Genomic DNA, 9,327 nt, shown 5'->3' with positions numbered 1-9,327 from the left:
TGTGTAAGTGTGTATTAGTACATGTTAACGTTATGCAAAAGGTACAAACACCAAAGTAAACGATGACACAAGTTATCGTTTCCGACGTAATTCTCTCTTCTTTTTTTGGACTACAACAAACACATGGATTGTAGGCAACAGTTTACTTCCTGGGATTGGTGATGTAGACAAGACCGACATTATCATAATTCCTGCCGCTTGGACTCACAGCCTGTAAGTTAACTCCTGTTAGCATTGCATTGTGACCGTTTCTTTTAAACATGATAAGGAACGTCACAACGTACAGATTAGCTGGCCAATCAGGGGGACAGTGCTTTAAAAATCGAGGAGTTTTGTCCAAAATCAGTGCGTTTCAGGAAGACACTATATCTGGAGCTACAAAAATGCACTGTATGTTAAAAATAAGGTTTTTTAACCATGCGAACCCATTGTATTATAGCAAATACACGAAATAACGTTTTTAGCAATAAAATAGGTGCCCTTTAAATTATATTTATTTATTTAATTGAGAGGCTTCAGTCAGTGGTGTGTCCACTTCTGTTATTGGTCCTCCCGTACTGTGGGGGCGCTGTGGAAGTGAGCAGCTATGCATTGTTGTCTAGATCACATTTAGTCCAGCTCACCCACCCTCATCAGCCCCAAAGGTACAGTAAGTGTGGATTAATAAAATATCTTAATCCTCAGTGCTAACTTTGTACACTTACGTCGTATGAATGTTTGTTGTAAGGCAAAGTGAATCAAAAATGCAAAATTAGTTTAAATAAATTAATATTACAAGTGATAGTTGTGTAATGATTTCACACCAAGGATGATAACTATAAATATAAGATTGTAAAAATCATTGTAAAGTGCAAAATTCTGCATCTGATAAATCTATTTAAATTAAATGTCTAGCGAATTTAAAAATGCAATGCGTGGGCTTAGAATAAGCATAACTTGGACTTGACCACCAAATTGATGGGACGCTTTCGTTAAAGTATTTTTTGTTGTTCTTTTAGTGCTTTTATAATAAAAATAAGCTTTAAGACTGCTTACCAGAAAAGAGGCGACCAGCCAATCACCGCGCGGTCTGAACACACGTGACGCGTGGCTGACGTCAATGCAGAGTGGACGCGCTTCCCGCTGTAGTGAGATTCTTTGCAAGTCCCCTCAGTGAACAGACAGCGCGAGCGCAGACTTTAGGTATGAAAATAACACTATTTTACTACATTTTACGTCCTATAAGTGATGTACACAGCAATGTTGCTGTTTCCGTGCATGGTTGAGAGGCCAAGCTGCTGTGGGTTTAATTGTGTGAACGATATTTTATATCCAATGAAAAGTTGCTGCTTCATGCTGTTATGCAGCTGCTAATGCTAAAGCTAAACACATTCATACAGGATAAACCGAAAGCAGCTTTAAAACTCACATTTCTACTCCATTTTCCTTGTTCTTTTTCATTTAAAATTTTTGTAGGTTTGTGACAGAGCTGAAAGTGTGTGTTTTTGTGAGTGGCTTTGTTGTGTTTTGCTAGTTTCTGTTTCATTTTGTTGCTTTTGGGTTTTGGGTAATGACAGCGGCACAATATCTATTTTTTGATCAAATTTAAATCCAGGTATATGTTGTTACTCTCTGTTGTGCATTTTTTCCTCTTTTTTTGCAGGATTTTTTTTATTGAAGAACACAATGGTGAGCATTGCTTTACGATGAATGTTCTTTTTATTTATTTTTCATATACAATATGCTTAACTTATTTTTTATTTGCGTATCTATAGTCTCGAAGATATGACTCTAGAACGACCATCTTCTCTCCAGAGGGTAAGAGCCTACATTCATATATATATTATTTTAATATGCATTACTGTATATATGAATGATGACGTCAGTATGTGTGTTGTGCAGGCCGGTTGTATCAGGTAGAATATGCCATGGAGGCTATTGGTCATGCTGGCACCTGTCTGGGCATTTTGGCCAATGATGGTGTGCTTCTGGCGGCAGAAAGGAGGAACATCCATAAACTTCTGGATGAGGTTTTCTTCTCGGAGAAGATTTACAAACTCAACGAGTAAGTAATGATCTGCACGTCTGATGCCTGATGAATATGATTAATTAAATACAAAGATTCATTCATTTATTAATGAATAGAATTGTAAGTGTTGACAAACACTAAATGTGTGTGATTCATTTTATAATCCAGCGACATGGCGTGCAGCGTAGCCGGAATTACATCAGACGCCAACGTGCTCACGAACGAACTAAGACTGATCGCACAGAGGTGAGTGACACCTCGTTCACAACTCATGTTGATGAGACCCAGACTAATCTTTACATTTTTAACATGCGTTTGTGTGTGCAGGTATCTCCTACAATATCAGGAACCCATTCCCTGCGAGCAGTTGGTTACAGCCCTGTGTGACATCAAACAGGCATACACACAGTTTGGAGGTACACCGGTGAATTAATAATCATAACTTGATAACAATATGTTAATGCTCCTGTTAAAGCTCTGTAAACTTTGTTTTATCAGGTAAGAGGCCATTTGGCGTTTCTTTGCTGTATATGGGGTGGGACAAACATTATGGATTTCAGCTCTACCAGAGTGATCCCAGTGGAAACTACGGAGGTTGGAAAGCCACGTGTATCGGCAACAACAGTGCGGTGAGTGGAGTACTTGAATTTGAGTTATCATTAAAAGTTCAATTGAATTTTGCACCTAATGAAACATCATGGCTGATACCTGGACAGGGTTTAGGTTAGTCCAGGACTAGGCCTTATTTATATTAGGCCTTTTTTTAAGCATACCGTATTTTGCGGATTATAAATCGATCAAAAATCAAAAATGTGTCATGAAGACGAAAAGACACATATAAGTTGTTATGGGCTACACGTCGTATTTATTTAGAAAATTATTTCACAAAATCCAAGCTGAAGAACAGACATTTAATATGGAAAGGCAAGTTATTCAACTAAACAATGGCACACAGAACAGCAGGCTGAACCGATTTACACGAAACACATTAGCATACAGGACATACCTGGAAGGCTGAATAGGCTAAATTAACCGAACAAGCCAACGTAGTCAAGTTCGCAGGCCCGTCAATCCCAAGCGTGCTGCACAAGCCCTGAAAATTTAAGTCAAAACGTCTCGTTCGCCCCCCAGTGACCGGTTCCAGTATAGGTCATAAACCCCGCCTCCCCTAAACAATTTAATTACACTTCAATTATCTTTTTCCAAAACTGGTTTCTGTCATGTACTGTAGTTTTTATCACGCTGATTTAAATTCAAGTGTTTGTTTTTAAAATAAGTTTGCTTTAAGTTACTTATTTAATGCTATAAAAATGATGGTGACACGTCATGATTGACAGCTGTGATATGCGCATTCTGCGAGGGCGGGGCCTTGCTTTCGCGGCTTTACTTCCTGCTCACTACTGCGCTGGACTGGTCCCGAAATCGCCACTGCGCAGACTCAAGACCCAAGATGTAGGCGCCGTATCGGGACACTGGCGGCTTCACTTTTTACCAATGGAAGAGAGCGAATGGGCGTCGTCTATCTTTTTTTACAGTCTATGGTCAATCCACATCACTGAATCCATTGAATTCCATAAATATATGAACAGCTTATAGCGGACTCTTGCGGCTGTTGAAATTAATTCATACTGACTTATGCTGTTTTCACATCAGCCACGGTAGAAGCTTGAGTGATTCCAATGTTAAGTAAATGTAAAGACACGTTGACGCACGTCTGGAGGTCTCGCGGCGTGAATGAGGCGTTGGTGGTGCAGTAGACGCGATTCCAACTCATTCTGAGCGTTGCCGTGGGAAACGCACAAGTTGAAAAATCGGAACTTTGGCGGTTAACCAATCAGGAGCTTGCTCTAGTAGTGACGTGATTACAGGAAGCAAGCGGAGTCGCAGAAGCGAATTTCCACGTAAATGTATTGAATGACTAGAATTTCATGCGCCAACGAAGCGAGTGAACTCAAAATGTTCGCCTCTACCGTGTCTGGTGTAAACCCACAGCTAAAAGTCGTGCCTGAGTAAAAATCGCAGGACCAGCCAAACTATGAAAAAAGTGCGACTTATGGTGCGTTTCCATTGTATAGTACCCCACGGTTTGGTTAAGTTTGGGTCGGTCAGCTATACTTTTGGGAGCTTTTCCACTGGGTGCAGTTTATAGTACCCGATACTTTTCTTCATACCACCTCGGTTGGAGTTCCAAGCGACCCGAGCTGATACCAAATGTGACGCAAAAACACAATAGATTACTGATTGGTCTGAGAGAATCGTCACTACCAGCGTCATCGCTATAATGTAAAAGATTAGCTTTACCTTTATGCGAGCTTGCGCTATCTCGAGCAAACATGTTGTCATCTGTGCTCTGCTATAATTTCCCAAACTCCCTTTTAGCGATGAAAAACATCCACAGGTTGAGAATCAGGAACACCATAACTTGTAGTTTGTGGCGGCACATTCGCGACGAGCACGTCAGCATTATATGCTTAAATGCAACTTCAATGAGGCTCAGCGGAGTGCGTCGACTGACGCTACGGGTGTTTGTACAGAAACTGTCATGTGATACAGAGGTAGTGATAAACGTGATGAGCAAACATATATTTGTGGTGGCCAGTTTGAATTTTGTGGCGGACTGAGAAATAAATGAATGTATGGGAATGTACAACGACGCTCTCCTCTCACTTGTATGATGTCACAGCAGTAGACAGCGCAAATATAACGACACGCCTATAATCCCTCCCACTGCGAAGTGATACTAACTCGATGGAAAAGCTAACCAAGCCAAAGTAAGGTGAGCTGACCCGACCTGACCCAAACCAAACCGTGGGGTACTATTCAATGGAAAAGCGCCATTATAGTCCGGAAAATACGGTACCTTACAAAAAACACTACAGATGTGCATCTTGAGACAAAACAATGTCACAGATATGTAAAAATTAGTCAGGGCAAGGTATTTTTAAAATTAAAGCAGCTCAAACATGCATTTTCCTAGTCTGGGACTAGGATAAGCCCTTTATGAGAAACAACCCCCATAAATTCTTGCAAAAATGCAAGTAGGGATTATTGTTTTGCTTTTTAATATTTCAAATAGTATGTCCACTTACCTTAATCTAAATTCAAGTTTGGACATTTTCTTACCTTACTACTTTGAATCTGTTCAAAAATGAAATTGTCCAGTTAGTGATGTGACTTAGTTGTGAATTAGTTATTTAAATACTTTGCTTTAGTGAATAATGTAAAAAATAAACATTAAACATGATTGTTTAACTTTAATTCATTACTAATTCTGCATTTCTTTGGTAAATTTAATAAAGTTTTTATCATTAAAAAGTAGTGTCCCGTCAGAGCTGGTGGTGTAGTGGGCAGTGCTCCAACATATGGCGACCTGAGTTCGATTCCCGGCTCGAGATCCTTTGCCGATCCCGTACCCTTTTTTCGACCTTGTATTTTCCTTTCCTCTCATATACACGTCTGTCAAATAAAGGCAAAATGCCCCCCCCCCACAAAAAACCCCCATAATTAAATAAAAAGAATATTCATAAATTGGACAATGCTTTCCACTACTGGTGCACTGTAGTAATATTTTTGTGCTCTTGATGGCGCTAACATCCTCAGTATAATTTTTTGTTTTATGATTATGTTGTGATGTTTAAAAAGTAAACTTTTCTCTGAATACACATTTCACAACACTTTTTTTAAGATGTCAAATAAATCTTTGGTGTCCCCAGAGTGCGTATGTGAAGTTTTAGCTCAAAATATTATATAGATAATTTATTTTAGCATGTTTAAATTGACACTTTGTATGTGTGAGCAAAAATGTGCCATTTTTGGGTGTGTCCTTCAAAATGCAAATGAGCTGATCTCTGCACTAAATGGCAGTGCTGTGGTTGGATAGTTCAGATTAAGATGCGGTATTATCATCATAAAATCCCCTTCTGACATCACAAGGGGAGACAAATTTCAATTACCTATTTTTTCAAATGCTTGCAGAGAATGGTTTACCAAAACTAAGTTACTGTCTTGATCTTTTTTACATTTTCTAGGTTGATAGAAGCACTAGGGACCCAATTATAGCACCTAAACATGGAAAAAGTCAGATTTCATGAAGTGTGTTTGTGTGTGTTTCAGGCTGCTGTGTCGATGCTGAAGCAGGACTATAAGGAAGGAGAGATGACTCTATCAGCTGCCCTCGCTCTCGCCGTCAAAGTGCTCAATAAGACCATGGATGTCAGCAAGCTGTCTGCAGAGAAAGGTGTGTGTGTTTTTTGCATGAGGGAATAAATGTTTTAGCATGCAGACGATGCCAGTGGATTAAGATACTCTGGCATAGAGCAGAGTTTTGCATTATGTATGACCATGACACCACATACAAGACCCACAACCCATCTGAGCCTGTTCAGAAAAAACTAAACAGATTAAGGTCTATATTTTGTTATGCTGTTATTAATATTTCTCATCTGTGCAGTGGAGATCGCCACACTAACACGAGAAAACGGCAAAACCCGAATCAAAGTTCTGAAGCAGAAAGAGGTGGAAGAGCTGATCAAGAAACACGAAGCAGAGGAAGCCAAAGCAGAGAAAGACAAGAAAGATAAGGAACAGAGGGAGAAAGACAAATAAAACCCATTGCACTTCTTTTCTATCAAATCGCAAAGCCCCTCTGGGATTCATAGAGAAATCATTTTCTGTCTGTCAATCTGTTCTTTTGTTTATTAAAGACAAAACAAAAAAGATTAATGTGATCGTTTGTGTCATTTCAGCTTTAATTATGTTCTGCAGGAGTTTTTTACTCCTATAAGATCACACTGTGCGACATGGATCGTTTAAACTTGGGTATGAGTCAAGCATGTAGACTGTACAATGATGACAACTATTGAATCGGATGTTGCGTCAAGGTTATCAGCATGCGCTAGTCATAAACAAATACTGGTACACAGGTCGTAGCAGCAAACACACTGTGCGTTGATCATGACATTGTTAGAAAATATTGTAGGTTATCTTCCGTCACAAGACAAAGAAAACGGCCGTCTTTGAACGACTCTTACAGTACAACGTAGGAACACCGATTACGATCACAGAAATTGGCACCATTTTTTCATGATGGTAATATTTCGTCCGGTACAGACAAAAATTGTGCAGTGTATCCCAGGCTTTAAACAGGGGTTCCCAAACTCAGTCCTGAAGTGACGTGTGGCCTACAGAGTTTAGCTAATCAAACACACCTGAAGTAGCTGATTAAGGTATCACTACGCATACTAGAAACTTCCAGACAAGTTTAAACCAAAATACAGGACACCGGCCCTCCAGGACCGAGTTTGGGCACCCCTGAGAAGATTCTTTATGTAACTTTAACCCATATCTGATTGACATATGTGGAGTAATAGATGAATTGTAAAAGCATTCATCTGTTATTTTCTACGCCTCTAAATGTGAATGTTCCCTGCTGAAAAAACAGCATACCAGCAAGACCAGCATATGTTGTGTTTTGGTGCTGGTATGCTGGTGACCACCAGCTAAACCAGCAACAAACCAGCATAATACCCATGCTGGTTTGATGCTGTTTTTTTCAGCAGGGTTGTGTAACCAATGATATTCAGGTCAGGGCTATTGGTGTCTTCCTAGATAGCGCAAAAGTTACTGTAATAATTATAATTAGGTAATAAATTAAGACAATTGTCCATTGGTATGTTTCTAATGTTACTACTAAATTTATGATGTTTAGAAAAAATAAAAAAGTTACAAATTAATCTGTTAATGTTAAGTTTTAAAATGGTTAAGTTCAAGACATTTATCCATTGGTATGTTTCTAATGTTATTTGGGTATAATTTGTGATTTTATTTTTTGAAGGATGTAAAAGATAAATGATTAAAACGGACTTTAAGGATAAAGCGGATATTAGACTGACCCTTGGTGGTTTTCGCGGGCTTTTTAAGGGTTTGGCGGATTTGGCACTAAGCTCGCGCAGATTCCAGTCACAGAGAGAAAACGTCGTTTTACCAATGAAATCAAAATATCCCGTCAATACAGTAACGTTGAGAGAATTTCACATATTTTAACGGAGATTATCGTGATTACAACAGGAGAAATCGATAAACGATCCGCGGATCTCCACAATCAAAACATGATGACGTTACATCAGGTAAGGGTTGTTTTGAGGAAATGCTGCTGAAAAAAAAAACAATAAAACCATTACAGAAAATTCTAATGATTTCCATTAAAATACTAGTAGGAACCATTCGCTTTTACCATTAAAACCACTAGTGTTTTGGGCCATATTCCATTATTTAGAACCAATACATTCCATTAGAACTAATACATACCATTAGAGACCAACAAAAACAAATACCCTGTGTTTTGGACCATATAGAACCAATAAAATTCCCAATAAAACCATTAGAATTTTCTGTAATGGTTTTATTGGTTTATTCAGCAGGGGGCGGCTTATATAGTGTTTTTTATACTTCATATCACAATTGTAGGGCATTCCTATTATTCGTTGCTATCAGGGAAGTTACTTTCCACAAAATGCTACAATTTGCATGATTTCATCATTTCCGCTGATTGGTCCAGCTCAGGATGTTATGATGTAACAATTTTAACCAGATTTTTCTCATGTGACATGCCAAATGTGTTACAGGACATCCATATATCTTTTAACAAGTCAAGTGTTAAGATTAAATAGTTAATTTTTACATTTTCTAAGGGCTAAAATGTCCCTCAATGTAGCTTGTAACTGTATTTTAATAAAATATTAATAAACAGGAATTATCACACTGAAAAGCACGCTGTAATTTGAGCACATCTCATTAAGTTTGAAAAGGGACTTTTAATGCAACAAAAAGTTATTAATAATCGATTTTTTAAAATAAAATGTACACTATTATGTTCTAGGGACTCAAATGGCACCGAATAGGAATGACTTTGTATCATTATTGATCATTATTATATATTTGGGTCAATATCACTATAAAGTGCCTTTTGCTGTCCTCATCAGAATCACTCCGTCATCATGAATATAATCGAAAACAATGAAATTCTGAGGTTTTATTATAAATGGTCAAACATTACACACATACAATTTCAATGATAAGTCTCTTGAAATGTTTTTCCCATTTTATACCATTTTCTTTCATTGGATGTATGCAATTTTGGCATGTCCCAGACACTGCTCAGCTAACTTTAGCGAGTGTAAAAAGTGAATAAAATGACACAAAATGTAAAAACTTTTTGATTTTCCTTATTGTCCTCAACAAGTTATTTGATAAAACAAGTCATTTTTATAATTTATATTCAATTTTCATAATAATGTTAAGCATTTTGGGGTAAATGCCCC

General features: G+C 38.1%; 1 protein-coding gene across 1 annotated transcript; it reads left to right on the top strand.

Moving 5' to 3' along the window:
• The first annotated feature begins 1,093 nt into the window (after positions 1-1,093).
• Positions 1,094-6,726, top strand: psma4 (proteasome 20S subunit alpha 4). The gene is made up of 9 exons (XM_055192065.2): positions 1,094-1,182; positions 1,643-1,668; positions 1,755-1,797; positions 1,882-2,044; positions 2,177-2,254; positions 2,336-2,424; positions 2,507-2,637; positions 6,122-6,245; positions 6,459-6,726. Exons 2-9 carry the CDS (start codon positions 1,666-1,668, stop codon positions 6,611-6,613), a joined length of 786 nt encoding a protein of 261 aa, XP_055048040.1. The 5' UTR covers positions 1,094-1,182; positions 1,643-1,665; the 3' UTR covers positions 6,614-6,726.
• The last annotated feature ends 2,601 nt before the right edge of the window (positions 6,727-9,327 follow it).

The sequence above is a fragment of the Misgurnus anguillicaudatus genome, chromosome 6, assembly GCF_027580225.2.
Source record: "Misgurnus anguillicaudatus chromosome 6, ASM2758022v2, whole genome shotgun sequence".
NCBI classification, from domain to species: Eukaryota; Metazoa; Chordata; class Actinopteri; order Cypriniformes; family Cobitidae; genus Misgurnus; species Misgurnus anguillicaudatus.
This window is presented reverse-complemented; position numbering and strand designations above follow the sequence as displayed.

What these genes read in the sequence shown, in the direction of transcription:
- psma4 (XM_055192065.2), top strand. An exon ending in AAGATTTACAAACTCAACGA is followed by an intron (nt 2,045 to 2,176) that starts GTAAGTAATGAT and finishes TTTATAATCCAG; the next exon opens with CGACATGGCGTGCAGCGTAG. An exon ending in GTATCGGCAACAACAGTGCG is followed by an intron (nt 2,638 to 6,121) that starts GTGAGTGGAGTA and finishes TGTGTGTTTCAG; the next exon opens with GCTGCTGTGTCGATGCTGAA.